This window comes from Hemiscyllium ocellatum, chromosome 7, assembly GCF_020745735.1.
Source record: "Hemiscyllium ocellatum isolate sHemOce1 chromosome 7, sHemOce1.pat.X.cur, whole genome shotgun sequence".
NCBI lineage: Eukaryota > Metazoa > Chordata > Chondrichthyes > Orectolobiformes > Hemiscylliidae > Hemiscyllium > Hemiscyllium ocellatum.
The window spans coordinates 111,137,003-111,155,998 of NC_083407.1; the positions used below are offsets into that span (position 1 = coordinate 111,137,003).

An 18,996-nucleotide genomic window follows, 5' to 3' on the forward strand; every position below is an offset into this window, starting at 1 on the left:
CACTACAGGCAATTTAGCATGGCCAATTCACCTAACCTGCACATTTTTGGACTGTGGGAGGAAACTGGAGCAACCCCACGCAGACACGGGGGGAATGTGCAAACTCCACACAGTCAGTCGCCTGAGGCGGGAATTGAACCTGGGTCTCTGGCGCTGTGAGGCAGCAGTGCTAACCACTGTGCCAATGTGCATCTTAACCAACAAGGAATTCATTTTAACCATTGTCTTTGTCATCCCAGTCAGGACACAACAGCTTCATTAGTAAGGCAAGGTAGTGTGGTGAGCAGGAGATTACACCTATTCAGAAAGACACGTTACAGTAGTGTAATTATATAGTATTATAATACTATAGTGGTGTAAATGCTAAGACCATAAACAACAACCATTAATCCACCTTGTACAGACAGTCTCTTCCTGCCCATATCTGTTGCTCTCCCAAAACTCTCTGACTCTTTAATAGTTTCTATTTTCTTGTCCCAAACAGTCCTCTCTTCTTCATGATACCCTATGTCTGTACACTTCTATTTCATCCATTAACAGAGGCCCATTCAGTCTCCTTCCACTATCATTCTGCTATACTGGACTGAACATATTCTTACATTGAGTAATATCTGACTTAACTCCAAACACATCCTCCAAATGAAGGTGTTGTTATGGCTACCCTCATGAGAAATGTGGAACGTACTTTATTTTCCAGTCCTTTTCAGGCACCCTCTCTCACCTACTTTTCCAGTGACAGTACCAGGATTGTTTCTTGCTCCCACACTGAAATTTCATCAAAAAGTCAATTTTCAACTCTTCCCATCCCATCTCTTCGAAGACATCTTTGTTACCCATCCCTAGAAATGGAAATCAAGCACTGTTAAGTAAAAGCCCATTTAAGCTTACTTTGACTAAACGTCCTTACATCCCACTTCATGTTTGTCATCTTCCTGCAGGAAGCTGGATTTGCTTTTTGAATGAAATGCCTGAAAGATAAAACCAGACAATGTTGCCCACCCGAGTAATCCCTTGCAGACAAAATTACCAGAACCAGCTCAAAACAAACATTACAATCTCAGTTTTATCAAATTACTGGACGCTCAATAGACGAATCAGGTTCAGTCCGTCTTCCCCTGCTCTTATCCTACTTGGGTCCAGAAGACTCCAGCCCTGAAAAACATTCTTCAATTACATGACTGCCTCATCAGCCCCTGTGCTCTCAACTTCTGCCAATGTGTGCCTGCAGGAACACTTCATCTGTACTGGCTAGCTCATTCTGCATTGTTAGTGATCCCTTCCTATCCAAACCCTATACAATCTTAAATTGTAATTCGGTTTTGTTTCATTTTCCTCAGTATTGAAAAATGTTGCTTTTGTTTTTCTTTGTTATTTACTTTCGTCCATCTTACCATGATCTACCATTCATACCTCCACTTACTTTGATTTCTTTATTATTGTCCTATTGTTATTCCATTTGGCCTTGCACCATCAAGCGATTTATCGTTGTATTGCTCCTGCCTTCCGCCCTGTGACAGATCGTCCATTTTCCCCACCTGCCCCTCTTCCACTTGCTCCAAACTTATTAGATTTTGAACTTTAGCCAATTCTGATATAAGGTCGCAGAACCGAAACATTAACTCTATTTCTGTCTCCACAGATGCTGCATATTTTGTTTTATTTCAGATGGTTTTGTGCCCATCGTCAATCCTATTTGGGTAGTTTTGTGATTGAGAATTCTGCTGATGTTGTCGAAAGGTTACTGAATTCAAATGAGTTTAGGTTTGCTTTTGCCCCTGAATTACCCCCCCCCCCCTCATCTCTGTTGTCCTGCAACATTACAACCCAAAGAAGTTGCTTCCAACATTCTCCTTACCTGCACTCCACATTTGACAGCCATACCTTCAGTTGCCCAGTGTCACAACCTGCACTGTCCTGAGCATCACTCCCACCAACTCCCAACCCTGTCCCACTCTCTGACATTCCCTCCCCATTTGATTCTGCAACTATATCCCTGCCTTTAAGAGAATCATAGAGTCCTACAGCACAGAGACAGGCCCTTCGGTCCAAACTGGTCCATGCAGACCAAAATGTCAATCCATGACTACCTGACCAGGCAAACATGGCTGTGTTTTTAAAGATCAGGAGTGCTTTCCTTTTCAAGATTATAATGCATTTATTTCCAACATCTTGGAAGCTTTCTGTTTTTGCATTCTGCATTATTAGCACAATATACAGGCAAGTTAGCCTCACTGCGGTGTGGAATTATGCTGGGAGCGCTCTGGTAATCAGCCTTAGAACAGACAAAGCTGCCATTTGTCAATATTATTTCCTACTGTTAAATTGAGGTTTCAATACCGACAAATCAAAGTCAAATCACATTGGCCAGTGCAAGATTAGAATTAAAGTTCCAGAGGACAGCATTGTTGAATGTGGTCCATACTCCTGCAAATGTGTTGCTGGTCAAAGCACAGCAGGTTAGGCAGCATCTCAGGAATAGAGAATTCGACGTTTCGAGCATGCTCGAAACGTCGAATTCTCTATTCCTGAGATGCTGCCTAACCTGCTGTGCTTTGACCAGCAACACATTTGCAGCTGTGATCTCCAGCATCTGCAGACCTCATTTTTTACTCTGTGGTCCATACTCCATCAAGTCATTTCTGTTCTCCCTTTGTTTTTGTCATCAGTTGGTGGAACCTCTCACCCCTAGTGGTGCTGCACCTAATCAGGCGCAGCTTCGGATCCTCAAGGAGACGGAACTGAAACGAATCAAGATTCTGGGTTCTGGTGCTTTTGGGACAGTCTACAAAGTGAGTAGTGCAGAGCTGGTTTGTCATAATAACTCAGAGCATTAACTCCTGTCTGTTAGTGTTAACAGTCTCTTGAGACCTTTGCAATTTCCTTCGCCTCAGCTGCCTCCTGAAATTATGATTTAAGACCTAAGAACCACGTGTGCAGCCATATCCCCTTAATGTTCACCAATCTGGTTCCCCTTGTGGAATTTTCCCCGTTGTCGCTGAGTTCTGAAGTAAAGAGAGACTCCCTGAGCTCGAGCCGTTTATGATGAGAGCAGTTTGTTTGTGCTGAGGAGTTCTCTGAGATGATGTATTCCATCTTCCTCAGGGCATTTGGGTACCAGAGGGAGAGACGGTGAAGATTCCTGTGGCCATTAAGATCCTCCGTGAGAGAACAGGTCCCAAGGCGAATGTAGAATTCATGGACGTAAGTTGACAGCTTGTTGCTCCTGATTAATTTTGTGAGTACAATCATGGAAACGAGGGAGGTGACAGTTATTGATTCTGCTGGAGGTGTCAATGAAACTGAAGAATGAGGTGTTTCAAATGAAGTTGGAGTACTTAGCTGGAGGTTCATTTAACTCCTAGTTAAAAATGATTAAAGTGCCATTGGTAGCAAACGGAGCCGCGCCACACACAGGCACCAGTCACATCATTGTAGTAGCAGCTCCGAACTAAGGATAATGTATTACTAATGAATATAATCGGGTGATACAGCTTTCACAGTTAGCTTGGTAAAGGTGTAATTAAACTAAGCACGACAACATTGCGTTAATGTGAAATCTATTCAAAGACGGCAGCTGAATTTACAATACAACAGAAGAGAGAAAAAGACAGCACTATGCTTCACCTAGTCTCGATTGCATTACATCTGGGCAGTGTGTGTAATCAGACACCATTAACAAAATGTTCAATTAGCAGTAACTATCTAGATATAATTTTAGCTCCATCAAATTTTCTGTCATTAAAGAGTAAATGTTTTGCAAATCAATACTGCATCTTTTTATTTGGCAGTATGGTGTATGAGGGAGGTGGTTTTATTATTTGCTAATCCATCGCTAAATCAATTAATGTTTCAGCAATAAGTGGCTCTGCTAGTGCAATGAGAGCTTCAGGTGACATATATGGTATAGTTTAATACATATATCGGACATATCCCAATGCATCATGTTGTATTATATAAGCTCCACAATAGTACAAGAGTTGCAAGCAAATGCAGACAGATGAGCAGTAGACTGTGGCTCTGTGTATCATGACAACATGAAAAAAATCTTAAAATGAAAAGCTTTCATTTATAATCCATTTTTCAAATCGCCAGACACCTCCAAATACTTTACAACCAGTGAAGTACTTTATAGTGATGTATGGAACACTGCAGTTAGTTTGTCCATAGACAACAAACTGATAATGACCAGGGTAATTTCTTCGTGTGAAACTTCTTATTATTCACTCATGGGAAGTGGGCATCTCTGACTAGGCCAGCATTTATTGCACATCCCGAATTGCCCTGATGGCAGTTAAAAGTCAACCACATTACTGTGGATCTGGAGTCACGTGTAGGCCTGACCAGGTAAGGATGGCAGTTTCCTTCCCTAAAAGGCATTAATGAACCAGATGGGTTTTCCTCTGTAACAGCTGGATTTGAACCTGGGTCCCCAGGACCTTAGCTGAGTTTCTCGATTCATAGTCTATTGGGCCATACCCTTAAACTGAGCTACTGGTGACATAATGTATAGAGTGGCCAGAGCCCCAGGGGTAAGTGCCCTACGCTTCTTCAGAATAGTGCCATGGAATCTTTGATATCCACCTGAGAGGGCAAACGGAGCCTTAGTTTAATTTCTCTTCTAAAAGATAACTCCTCCAACACTGTTGTGCTGTCTCAGTGCTGCACCTGCCAGCCTAGAACATAGAACATAGAACATAGAAAAATACAGCGCAGTACAGGTCCTCGATGTTGTGCCGATCCAAGTCCACCTAACCTACACTAGCCCACTTTCCTTCATATGCCTATCCAATGCCCGTTTAAATGCCCATAAAGAGGGAGAGTCCACCACTGCTACTGGCAGGGCATTCCATGAACTCTTGACTCGCTGAGTAAAGAATCTAAACCCCTAACATCTGTCCTATACCTACCACCCCTTAATCAATGCCTAGATCAATGCATTCAAGCCCTAGACAGGGACTTGAATTTAAAAACTTGCCACTTGAAGGCAAGAAAACTGCCAACTGAGACCTCTTCTTAACCTGTCCTCGCATTGTCAAGTTTAGTAAAAACAATCCAAAATTGGACTGACTGAAAATGGCAGGTAACAGGAAGGTCATTAACCAAAGGACACAGATTCAGAATGGTTTATCTAGAGGGGAGCTGAGGAGCTTGTTTTTGTTATGCACTAAATAACGATGATGTAGGATTCATATTTAAAAGGGGAAGAATTACAGGGCAATGTTAAATATCCTAGGTCTAGAAATTTAGCTCAACAGAATTGGCACGTTACACACGAAACAAAGGTTGATGGGCAGGACCTTTGTAATCAGGGCTTATTCAACAGAGATCCTCTCTAACTCCCTGAAAATTCAAGCTTGTATCCTCTTGTTCCAAATTCTTCAGACAGAGAAAACAGCCAGGCAGCATCTGATGAAAGGTAAAAAGGTTTGACACATCATTGCAGTTTCTCTGCACATATGGAACCTGACTTGCTGAGTTTTTTCAACATTTCCTGTTTTTTCTTTCAGTTTCCAGCATCTGCAGTATTATACTTTGGTTTCTTCAGTACCTCATTTGTCAGCCCCGTCAGAATCCTGTGAACTTTAATAACTTTGTCTCTCATTCTTCTGAACTTCAAAGGACATAGGCTCAACCTGCTTAATCTGTCCTTATGGCAGCGCCACTTCATTCAGGAATGTCTGTTGAAGGAAAAGAGGCCAAGGAGCAAGGGTTGCATTTTCACCACAACGGAGAGCTATGTCATTGTCAAATATGGGTAATAAACCTAGAATTAGGAAGCCTCTCCCATTTTTATTGGGGTGGGAGTGTGTTGAGATTTTTGGATAATTGTGTCCAAAGAGAAACTGTCCATTCAATTCATCAGCGGCCTCCATTGAAAGTTTGGTAGTTTTGAAATGGGAAACTGAAAGTGTGCAAAGTAGACCTGGTAAGAGCAGATCCAAACTTTGGTACGTTGCTTTGGATACCGTATCTCTTTGGATATAGTTTTGGGACAGCCTTGGGGAAGATTAGCTACACTTGATTCGAAAAGTGGCTGTCCAAAAAAGAACCTTTTGGAATTGTTAAAAGCAGACATAAGTGTGTGGAAGAAACGCATTAAGACATTGCTATCAAGCTCACTTGAACACTCCGAACTACCTGTCAAAGGTTATTGTCAGATGTGGGATTCTATGTGCTGGAAAGCAGTTGAGGCAAAAACATGGAATATTTCTATGAAGGAGATAGATATAGTCCTTGGGGTTAATGGGATCCAAGGGCATGTGGAGAAAATGGAAACAGAATACAGTACTGAGTTGGGTGATCAGCAGGTTTGAAGGCCGAATGGCCTACTCCTGTTTATGTTTACTGTAGGGATTCTGTGATGTTCTATTACTTGGGCCTGATAGGCATAAGAGGAAACACAAGCAGGATTATCAAATTAATGAATTTGTTTATAATTGAAGTGGAAGTCTTTATTAGGCTAAAATGACTCACAGCAAACAAATCCACCGGGTTAGATGGTGTCTACTCTAGAATTTTAAGGAGGCCCAGGAGAGTTGATGAGGCACTGAGAATCATCATAAAAATGTCATGGATGCGAGGGTGGTTCCAATCAATTGCATCAGTTATCAAATGCACACTTGAAGAATGTCTACATCAATAAGTATTGCAGATATAGAGGCAGAAGGTGTAGGTCCTGTCTGATCAACCTGTTTGGATTTCGCTTGGAGAATTAGGTCCCAAGTGGTTTCCTAGTGGCCTTACGCTGTTGCATTACATTTCTGGAAAGCATTTGAGAAAAGACCTCCACAAGTAGATTTACTACAAAATAGTAGAGGGGTCGGTGCCTCAGACAGAGGCCACATGAGTCTGTTTTAGGGTAGATGAGCGCACGTATAAGTGAGATGGTGCACCTACCTTGGCACTAAGCATCTGCCCATGTCTCCCAGGTTTTTGCAGGGAGATGGGCTGCTTTGGTCAGAAGCAGTTGTTAGAATGCCAGAGTTTAATGCATCAGGCTGAGGATTAGCTGATTTTCTGAATGGGGGAACAGATTTGATGGGCTGAATAGTCTACTTTCTAGGATCCCTACAGTGTAGAAACAGGCCCTTCAGTCCATCAAGTCCACACTGACTCTCTGAAGAGTAGCCCATCCACACCCATTCCCTTACCCTACATTTACTCCTGATTAATGCACCTAAAATACACATCCATGTGGACTACGGGTAATTTAGCACGGCCAATTCACCTGACCTGCACACTTTTGGACTGTGAGAGGAAACCGGAGCACCCGGAGGAAACCCACACAGACACAGGGAGAACGTGCAGACTCCATACAGTCAGTCGCCCGAGGCTGGAATTGAACCCGGGTCCCTGGTGCTGTGAGGCAGTAGTGCTAACCACTGAGCCATTGTGTTGCCCATCTGCTTTTACCTTTGCTCCTGCATCTTCTGGTCTTATCAGGGTGGACTGACAGGGCAGGGCAAACAGTTGGGAATGCAGAGTGATAGCGCACTGCTGTGAGCAGGTGGTTAAGTGGAATTCCTTTGCTTACCAGAAGGTGTTCCCAGCTCCAGAAATAGCTTTGTCAGCCACTTGTCAAAGTGTTTAAGATACCTCGAGCTCCAAAATGCTTATTGTGCTGCATGAGGCTGATAGATTATGGTCAGCTGGTGACAATAACATCAAAAGAAACAGGGGTAATAATAGTCAGCAGCTGAGAAAGTGGAAATGCCGCCTTGGGAGGAATTAAACACTTGGAGGCTGCTGATTGAAAGCAACTCTTGCTATTATTTATTTTCTTTGTCTTGCCTTAGAAAGAATACATTAGATTCTTCACAGCTTGCACTTCAGTTTAAAAACTGACATGCTTTCGATAAATTGTGGTCTGTTGTAATATGTTCCATTTGAGACTCCACACCTTCGACAGGTTATTTTGGATTTGAAAAATATGCATCGTAGATTCATCAGAAGGGAACGGGGTTGGAAAGGTTTATTATGAGGAAAGCTTACATAGCATTAGCTTTGTACTCCCCTGAGTATAAAAGATTAAAGAGAAATTGAATGGAGATGTTAAAAGTGACTTAAAGATTTGATTTTATGTGGGAACCGTTGCAAAATGGTGAGGTGACTGAAGGATTAATCCAGAGAGCAGGATTTATGACCTGGAGGGACAGATTTGTGTGTCACGATGGTAAGATGGGAATTTAACTTCAATTAAATAAGTTTGGAATAAAAGGCTCCTGCTAGTATTAGTGACCATAAACCTATTGAATTGTTTTAAAAAATCCATATACTTCACCAGTTCCCTTTAGGAAAAGAAACCAGCCACCCTGACTTGATCTGGGTTCCCTGATCCAGACGTAGCAATGTGTTTGTCAATTTTATTCAAGTTTATAAACTGCTCAGTTGTACCAAATCAAAAACTTTTTTTTTTAAACTTGCTCATGGGATGTAGGTGCCACTGACTGAACAACATTTATTGACCATCCCTAAATACCCAAGGATTGAGGGTGGTATGGTGGCTCAGTGGTTAGCACTTGCAGCATCAGGGATCCCAGGTTCGATTCCACCTTGGGGCGACTGTCTGTGTGGGGTTGGCACATTCTCCCCGTGTCTGCGTGGGTTTCATCCCACAGTCCGACGGTGTTGGTCAAAGTGTTGAGTGTAGGAGTTAGGAGGTAGTGTTGCAGCTCTGCAGGGTATTGGTTAGGAGCAAATTGCTGCAGATGCTGGAATCTCCACAGAAAACAACGAATGCTGGAGATCTCGGTGGGTCTAGCAGCATCAATTGAGAGAGAGCAAGCTAATGTTTTGAGTCTAGATGAGCACTGGTGAATCATCTAGACTCGAAATGTTAGCTTGCTCTCTCTCTCTCTCCATGGATGCTGCCTGGCCCGCTGTGATCTCAGGACATTGGTTAGGCCTCTTTTGGAGTATAGGTTGTTCTGCTATAACGCATGTTTCATTAACGTGACTTCACTATAATATGATTAACTGAACTGGGGACAAAGCACAAACTTTTAAAACGTTATGTTGGCTGTAACGCAATTACATCACTAACACTTTAAGTGCTGTTTCTAAAGCATGATTTTTTGATAGTGTGGGCTTGTACAAGAGCACAATCATCGCGTTATAGAAAAAAACAACCTCTTCTGCATTCAATTCTGGTCTCCCTCCTATAGGAAGGATATTGTCAAACTTGAAAGGGTTCAGAAAAGACCTACAAGGATGTTGCTAGGATTGGAGTCATGATTTGGAGATGCTGGTGTTGGACTGGGGTGTACAAAGTTAAAAATCACACAACACCAGGTTATAGTCCAACAGGTTTAATTGGAAGCACACTAGCTTTCGGAGCGCCATTCCTTCATCAGGTGATAGATGATGTGATGAAGGAGAGTTGCTCCAAAAGCTAGTGTGTTTCTAATTAAACCAGTTGGACTATAACCTCGTGTTGTGTGATTTTTAGCCTGGATTGGAGGATTTGAGCTATAAGGAGAGGTTGATTAGTCTGGGGCTGTTTTCCCTGGAGCATCGGAGGCTGAGGGGTGACTTTATAAATGTTTATAAAATCAAGAAAGGACATGGATAGGATGAATAGTCGAGGTCTTTTCCTCAGGATGGGGGAATTCCAAAACTAGGGGCCATGAATTTAAAGTGACAGGAGAAAGACTTAAGAGGGACATGAGGGCCGACATTTTCCACAAAGAAGATGGTGCGTATATGGAATGTGCTGCCAGAGGAAATAGTGGGGGCTGGTGCAGATACAGCATTTAAAAGGCATCTAGATGGGTACATGATTAGGAAGGGTTTAGAGGGATATGAGCCAAATGCTAGCAAATGGGACGGGATTAATTTAGGTTAGCATGGACAAGTTGGACCGAAGAGTCTATTTCCATGCTGTCAGCTCCATGCCTCTGTGACAGGTTAGGTAGATTGGCTATGCTAAATAGCCCACAGTATCCAGGCTTGCCCAGGGATAGGGGAGGTGGGTGGGTCTGGTCGAGATGCTGTTTGGAGGGTTGGTGCGAACTCAATGGGCTAAAAGGTCTGCTTCCACACTGTAAGGATTCTATCGTAGTTAAGGGTCAACTCCATTGCTATGGATCTGGGGTCACATGTTAGCCAGACCAGGTCAGAATGACAGGTTAAAGGCAGGATTCTTTGCAGTCTAAAGGAACAGAGGGATCTAGGGATCCACTTTCATAGATCCCTCAAAATTTGTGTAAGGTGTGTGGTGTGTTGGCTTTCTTTAGCAGGGGGATTGAGTTAAAGAGCCTTACTGTCGTGCTGCTGCTGCTCTATAAAACCTTGGTTAGACCTCACTTGAAATATTGGGTTCAGTTCTGGTCCCCTCATTACAAGAAGGGTATGGAAACTTTAGAGAGGGTACAGATGAGATTTACCAGGATGCTGCCTGGACTGGAGGGCGTGTCTTATGAAGAAAGGTTGAGGGAGCTAGGGCTTTTCTCACTGGAGTGAAGAAGGATGAGAGGTGACTTGATAGAGGTTTACAAGATGATGAGAGTCATAGATAGAGTGGATAGACAGAGTGGAAATGGCTATCATGACGCGGCATAATTTTAAGGTGATTGGAGGAAGTTTTAGGGGAGATGTCAGAGGTTGGTTCTTTACACAGAGAGTGGTGGGTTTGTGGAATGCACTGCCAGTGGTGGTAGGAGAGTCAGATACATTAGGGACATTGAAGCGACTCTAGGATAGGCACATAGATGATAAAGTGTAAGGTACTATGTTATGATAAAAGGTTAACACAACATTGAGTGCCGAAAGGCTTGTACTGTTCTGTTGCCTTCCCTAAAGGACATTAGTGATCCAAATGAGTTTTTACAACAATTGTGAGTTTTTTTTAATCCAGAGTTTCATTCAGTTCAAATTTCATCATCTGCCTTGGTGAGATTCGAACCGACATCCTAGAACATTACCCTAAGGTTCCCGATCGCTAGTCCGGGGTCATTACTGACTGTGTCACAGCCTCCACAATGACAGCATAATGAGAGTGAGTCTTGACAGACTACCTGGCATCAACCTTAGCATTGGATTTAGATATAACAAAGACAGATTTGCAGATTTGTTCTTACTAGCATCTGGACACCTGCCAAAATTGGGAGAGCTGTCCCATTGTTTGATCAAGCAACAACCTAATATAGTCCTACTCATCAAATGATAACTTACGTCCAGTGCCTCAGGCACCACCATCATCATTTCTGAGTACATTCCTAATGGCAGGACAGACCAACCAGATGTAATGACACAGTGATAAACAGTCAGGAGTGACCACGAGAGGCCTTAAAATGACTCTGAACCCCATGAAGTCTCTTGGGTGCCAGGTTACATGTAGGGCTGGACACTGTGCTGAGTAACTTGGCTGCAGAGTGCCCAAACCTTCTTCATCATCGACAAGGCACAAGTTGGGATTGTAATGGGGGAATACCTGCCACTTAGCTGGACAAGAGCAAATTCATCTGCACTGAAAACATTGATACTATGCAAAACAAAGTAGCCCACTAGATTGGTCCCCCATCCATCGCCTTAAACTTCACTCAGTGGTAGTAAGTTGTATTATCTATTCACAAAATCACCAAAGTTCCTGAAGCAGCACCTTCCAAAGCCTCATCAACTTCCCTCTCTAAGGACCAGGGTAGTGAATACATGGGAACAGCCTCCACCTGCAAACTCACCATCTTGACTTGGAAATATATCACCGTTCCTTCACTGATCATAGAATTCCCACCTGAAAAGGATGAAATCACCTTCACCACCACCACCCCACCCCCACCCCCACCTCCTTTCCCTCCCCATTTTCACCATGGCTATTAAGGATGGGCAAAATGCCAACCTTCCAAACAATGTCCACATCCATTCATGGATAGTTGGATCAAAATTGAGAGAAACTGCTGCCTGTGGTGAGGGGAAGGACTTCATGTGTGAAAGCAGAAATTGCCTTTTCAGTCAAAAAATACTGGAGAGCTCTCTCTTCCATAACACTAAATTATAATTGAGATGGATGGGTTTGGCAGTCAATGGCATAAAGATTATATTAGAGATAAGCTACAGATCAGCCGTAATGTGATTGCATGGTGGGAATGTCCGTTCCTGTGTTACAGTAGGGGTTTTCTGTATGTCTCTTGCAGTTATTTGCATTTCCACAATAATTCAAGATCAGTCATGCATAGTATACATTTGGGAAAGTTACTATTGATGGCAAGTTAGCTTTAACAGATGCAGCTGCCCCAGTCATCTTCGATAGTACAAATATAAATTGGGGTTTGATGTGCTCTGGAGGAGAGTTTGTAAGATTAGCGTAGATAAATGATGCACAAAGGATTGAAGGTCCGAAAGCCCTCAGCCAAGGCAATGTTTTATCTGGACAAATCCAGGATGAGTATCAGCTCCATTAATTCCCCACACAGCTCCCTACCCATCAGAAATGCTCATTGAAATTAGGGTAGACCGCCTGGAATAAGTGGATGTAATAAAAGGAGGAAAGACAAAGATATAATTTTTGGTGGGTGGCACGGTGGCACAGTGGTTAGCACTGCTGCCTCACAGCGCCAGAGACCCGGGTTCAATTCCCGACTCAGGCAACTGACTATGTGGAGTTTGCATGTTCTCCCCGTGTCTGCATGGGTTTCCACCGGGTGCTCTGGTTTCCTTCCACAGTCCAAAGATGTGCAGGTTAGGTGAATTGGCCATGCTCAATTGCCCGTAGTGTTAGGTAAGGGATAAATGTAGGGGAATGGGTGGGTTGCGCTTCAGCGGGTTGGTGTGGACTTGGTGGGCCGAAGCGCCTGTTTCCACACTGTAAGTAATCTAATCTAATAATCCCTTTCAATCACCTCAGGATGTCCCAAAGCAATTTACAGTCAGTCAAATACTTTTTGCTATTGCAATGTTGGAAAAGTAGCAGTCAATTCACAGAGATTAAGCTTCCATAAACAGGACTGTGATTAAAAATACACCCAGCAAACTGCAAATGCTGGATATCTGAAACAAAAGCAGAAAATGCTAGAGAAACTCAACAGGTCTGGCAGCATCTATGATGTGAAAGCAGAGTCATTGTTTCGGGTCCAACGACCCTTCTTCAGAACTTCAGTTCCTGCATTAACAGGACTGTGATAATCAGTTCATGGCCAGGACCCAGGGCAGCAATCCCTGTCTCTCGATGCAATATTGCTGTGGGATCTTTTCTACCTATTCACTGGAGGAAAAATGTAGATACAGGGAGCAGGAATAGGCCATTTCAGCTCTTCCAGCCTGCTCCACCATTCAGTATGATTATGGGCTGATCTAAATGCCATATTCCCATTTTCTCTCCTTCCCCCTTGATGCCGAATTTAATATCTTTTTATAAATATATTGCGTTCTTGAATATATTCAGTCACTTGGATTCCACAGCCTTCTGTGGCAGAGAATTCCACACGTTCTCTACCTTTTGAGTGAAAAAACAATCACCACTTCAGTTCTAACTGGTTCCTGAGATTCTGCAACCAGGGGAAACATCCCACTACATCTAGTCTGTCCATCCCTCTTAGAATTTTATGTTTCAATCAGATCCCCACTTATCCCTTTGAACTCTGGAGAATATAGCCCCATGTCTCCCTATAGGACAGTCCTGCCATCCCCAGTATCAGCCTTCGTTCACTGCCTCCGTGGCAATAATAGCCTGCGTTAGGTCGGGAGATCAAAACTGCAGGTAATACTCCAGATGTGGTCTCACCAAAGCCCTGTATAACTGCAGTGAGGCATTCCTACATATGAGTGCCAGCCGAGATTTTGTGCTCGGGTTACTGGGATGGAACTTGAACCCAACCCACTTGCAGACAGAAGTGATTATGGAGCCAGACAAACGTAGAATTGTGTTTCCTGGCATTCCTCCGCAAGACCGCTGGGTGGAAATCATGCGTGTGTATTAGGTAGCAGTGTGAGAGAGGAGGTTGAAAGTTGTCATTTGTTTCAAGGGCAAGAGGATGTGAAGGTTGGTTTCCTGAGAACACTTAGAGTCATAGAGATGTACAGCATGGAAACAAACCTTTTGGTCCAACCCGTCCATGCCGACCAGATATCCCAACCCAATATAGTCCCACCTGTCAGCACCCACCCCATATTCCTCCAAACCCTTCCTACTCATATACCCATCCAAATACCTCTTAACTGTTGGAATTGTACCAGCCTCCACCACTTCCTCTGGCAGCTCATTCCATACACGCACCACCCTCTGTGTGAAAAAGTTGCCCCGTAGATCTCTTTCATATCTTTCCCCTCTCACACTAAACCTATGCCCTCTAGTTCTGGACTCCCTGAACCCAGGGAAAATACTTTGCCTATTTACCCTATCCATGCCCCTCATAATTTTGTAAACCTCTATAAGGTCACCCCTCAGCCTGCGACGCTCCAGGGAAAACAGCCCCAGCCTCTCAGCCTCTCCCTATAGCTCAAATCCTCCAACCCTGCATGTTCTCCTCATGTCTACATAGGTTTCTACCGGGAGCTCTGGTTTTCCTCCCACAATCCAAAGGTGTGCAGGTTAGGTGGATTGGCCATGTTACATTGCCCTGCAGTGGATTAGACGTTATTCATGCACGGGTGTTTGGGATGGGGGGGGCGGTGGGGTGTCAGGTTGGGATGCTGTTTAGTCGGTCAGTGCAGACTTGAAGGGCTGGATGGCTGGCCTCTATCTGTACTGTACGGATTCTAAGATTGTTACTAAATTCTAAGATTCACGAGGTGAAAAATGGCTCATCCATTTTATCTATTCATAAGGAAATTCAGCTACTCCTGTGCTGTCTTCCTTCCGCATTCAGTTCAGGACATGGCAGATAAGTCACTTTAGAGAAATCCTGCCCTCCCCAGTAAGCTTCCTGCACCCATTTCTGTGGTTTTACACTTGAGCAATGTACAAATATTCCTGTCTGCCGAATTTGAGAAAGGATGAGGAAGACATCTGCGAAATGACTAAAAATTCAAGACCAGCCCAAAACTGCCCTCAGGAAGCAGCCAAACCAAAGCCCACCCCTCTGTGTAAACTTTTGTCTCATGTGAAACATTATGTTAAGGAACTAGTTTGCAACAGCCTGGCACTTCATTGATATACAGCCTCCAGCCTCCCTCATTCTGTCCGTTTCTTTAGCTTTCCTTAAAACCAGCCCTTTCTCCTTCTCCATTCTCTGCCTCTGATGTGAGAAGGCAAGCAACCGCTGCCATCCTTTGAAATTTTAGACGGTAACACCATAAGAATCTAAAGAGCAGGAACAGGCCTTCGCCTGCCCATCGAGCCTGCCGTTCAATGCAAGCGCGTCTAATCCTTGATCTCTCCCTGTCGCCTGATCCCATCCCACATCCTTTCCTCAGAGTCCATGAAATTATCGACTTCCATTTTCAACGTGCTCAATGATTGACCATTCATGACTGAAGCCAATAATTCCAAGACTCAATCTACTACCTCACTCTTGATGTCTAAGCAACAATCACTTTGTTGCCACTGTTCTTCCTCAATTGGATTCCCCTTGCAGTTGCCACCTTCTCTTGAATGTATTCCTGGAGGTCCCATCACATTGATGAACCCTTGATCCCCTTTCTGATTAATAATCTGTCTCAGCTTTAAATATACTTAATGACCTAGCTTCAGCAGCTCTCTGCAGTAAAGAATTCCACAGATTCAAAAACCCCTGTGACAAGAAATTCCTCCTCATCTCTGCCTTAAATGTTTTTTTTCTGAGATTATGCCCTGTGGTCTTAGACTGTCTCACAAGGGAAAACAAACGCTAAGAATTTTGTACGTTTCAACAAGGTCGCCTTTGATTCTTTCATCACAAATGTGGGACAGGCTTCTTCATGCAGCTGCTCTCTGTATGCCTCATCGAGAGCTGGAAAATGGAAGGGATAATGCTCAGTTAATGCGGAAGGAAGACAGCACAGGAGCAGCTGAATTTCCTTATGAATTGGTAAAATGGATCAGCCATTTTTCACCTCGTGAATTTTAGAATTTAGTAACAATCTTAGAACCCGTACAGTACAGATAGAGGCCAGCCATCCAGCCCTTCAAGTCTGCACTGACCGACTAAACAGCATCCCAGCCTGACACCCCACCGCCCCCCCCCCCATCCCAAACACCCGTGCATGAATAACGTCTAATCCACTGCAGGGCAATGTAACATGGCCAATCCACCTAACTTGCACACCTTTGGATAGTGGGAGGAAAACCAGAGCTCCCGGTAGAAACCTATGTAGACATGAGGAGAACATGCAAACTCCACACAGTCACCCAAAGCTGGAATTGAACCCAGGTCCCCTGGTGCTGTGAGGCTGAAGTGCTGATCACTGTAATACTGTGCTGCCCTTGCGCCACTGTGCCGCCCTTAATGTATTTGATCACAATTATATTCCATTGTCCTTCAGACCTTGAATTGGTGACTACGTAAATGATCCCATGATGTTATGTCCCCATCTCCAACTGCCTCGCTGCCCAATCTCAATTGCAGCACTTTGTGGCGTGTGTTAGTCAAAAATCACTGCTTTCTTGCAGTGCCAATAGAATTCTTCCTCACCTCTGTATTAAATGCCTTCTTCTGAGATCATGCCGTCTGGTCCTAGACTGTCCCACAATGGGAAACAACTCTCCACATCTACCCTGTCAAGTCTCCTGCCAGCACTTTGGTCTCTAGCAAGCATTTAGGTTGACCAACCTTCCCCATTTTCAACTCATATATGCATGTTTACAACAATACTCGACTTAAAAGTTGTTCCAGATTTCCCAGCTCAAGTTGACATATTAAGAATTATTTTTCAATTTTAAACAGAAACTAGGGATCATGAATTCAACTCTATGCCTAGCTGTCTAGACGCATGGGAATTTAAGACAATCACACAAAGCAGACTGCCCATGGTGACAAATGAACAGCAATGAGACTTCTTGTACCAACATGAGCTGTTCATATTTTGTACTTAGTTTATTGGATGATCCCTGTTCTTGGAAGGATTTTTCAAAGTTTTGAAGGTCAATTTATAAACTGTGATTTATAGTGGTCGAAGTTAGTCCTTTTGTGTTAAAGAGACCTAAATCAATAATTGGTCACTAGTTCATAGACCAATCAACATTTTGTTGCCCGCCAAGCTCCATCTGAATACAGAACTCTTCAGTTCCAGTTCAACTACAATCACTTCAATTATTATCTGTTTAAACAGCTATTTAAATGCTTGTTATTTGTGTCTTGCTTTTTAAAACATACAGCAATCCTTTAAAACACTGGTTTTAATACAGTTCTTTCTCATTTCAGTCCACAATTTTAAAAGCACAAAAATAAAAAAAGACAGTTTTTACAGAATAAACAGTTACATATATATGAAGTTAAAGTGATATAAACACATGCACACAAGCATTTATAGCCACTCTGTCTTTAGAATGAAATTGATATAAATTAAATATCACAGTTGATATGATTCTGACATGAGGAGAGGGAAGACACCAGTCCAATATGATAGCATACGTGCAAACGTCCAGTCTGTGATCCTTCAGATTAACATTTCAATGAGCAGGTAACAGTATTGATTTCAAGCTCAAGATAAAGTACACAGAATTTGCATAGGAACTGATGCACAAACATGTACAAGCTGATATACACACACAGATACATGCAGAATCGCTAATACATAAACACAAACAAGCACACATGCAGAAAATGACATAAAAATACACTCCCAGCCAACACTGGACAATCTCACGAATTGAAACAAACTACGCAGGTTGTAAGAAAGAAAAACGACGGTGAAACAGTTAACTAGAGCAAGCATCAGTGACAGGAATGCAACAGTGAATAATATTGTGAGTGTCACAGATGTCCAGCTGAGGAGAACTCTGGAGAGTAGCTTTTAATTATAAATGAACTTGGGAATACATTGCATTTAAATGTGATATAGACCTTCGGTCTATGTTCTGTTGGGTTTATTCAGGTTAAACACAGATGCAGTGAAGTGTTAAGTGGGCTGTCAGATTATTTCGTTTCAGGATCATTGTATGAAAACTTTCTGAAATTGTTGCGATTTAATCTTTGTGTAGAAATGAAATTCCAGATTTGCATTATGGATTAAAGGACTTTGGTTTCATGACATGAAAACATCTTCTCAGAAAATAAGCACCTTCTGTTTTAGCTTTCTGATCAAAAGCAAGGTGACTTGGTAGAGTTGAGATTATGGAGTAAAGTCCTTGAATTTAACCCTCCCTCCACAAACACAACGATTTGTATTTGTGCAGTAAAGTTCTGAAACACGCCAGGGAGAAAGCAAGGCTTGACAAAGAGACCAGGCTGTATTCTGATGGCTTCAATCATGTTTCTAAACCAGGGTACGGGATCAGGGATTCACTGTTGAATATTCTCTACGCTTTGCGGACGCTCAGCAGTGAATTTGGGAGCTTCTATTCTGAGAATGTATTAGGCAGCAGAGGATCAATGATTCAAAGATGCAGTCCAACAAGAAATTTCCTTTACTGAGATTTGTCTCTTTGTTGTTTTCTGGTTCAGTAGTTTGCCTCAGGAATCTAGGAGGAGAAAGTGAGGTCTGCAGATGCTGGAGATCAGAGCTGAAAATGTGTTGCTGGAAAAGCGCAGCAGGTCAGGCAGCATCCAAGGAACAGGAAATTCGACGTTTCGGGCATAAGCCCTTCATCAGGAATGATGAAGGGCTTGTGCCCGAAACATCAAATTGCCTGTTCCTTGGATGCTGCCTGACCTGCTGCGCTTTTCCAGCAACACATTTTCAGCTCAGGAATCTAGGACAAATATTTCATAGCCAAATTGTAGCACATTCCTTTCTGAGTCAGTGGGTTGACTTTGTTACCTACTTTTGGCAGTTGTCTTTCACGACCAATGCTCTTATATTGACCAGGGAGTAGGTCAGCTCCATGGGCCGGAATGCTGGTTTGCACTGCAGCGTGGGTGCAGTGTCCCAACTGAGGCTAGCATGAGGACTCTCTTTCTCAACTTCTCCCCTCAAATTGAGGTG

At 43.1% G+C, this 18,996-nt stretch overlaps 1 protein-coding gene across 1 annotated transcript in view; it reads left to right on the forward strand.

Annotated features, from left to right (window-relative positions):
• LOC132817270 (receptor tyrosine-protein kinase erbB-4-like) overlaps positions 1–18,996 on the forward strand; it is a 956,628-nt gene that overhangs the window by 725,223 nt on the left and 212,409 nt on the right. The window contains exons 18-19 of the mRNA XM_060827652.1: positions 2,667–2,789; positions 3,103–3,201. Coding sequence (XP_060683635.1) covers positions 2,667–2,789; positions 3,103–3,201 — 222 coding nt within the window. The remainder of the gene's footprint in view (positions 1–2,666; positions 2,790–3,102; positions 3,202–18,996) is intronic.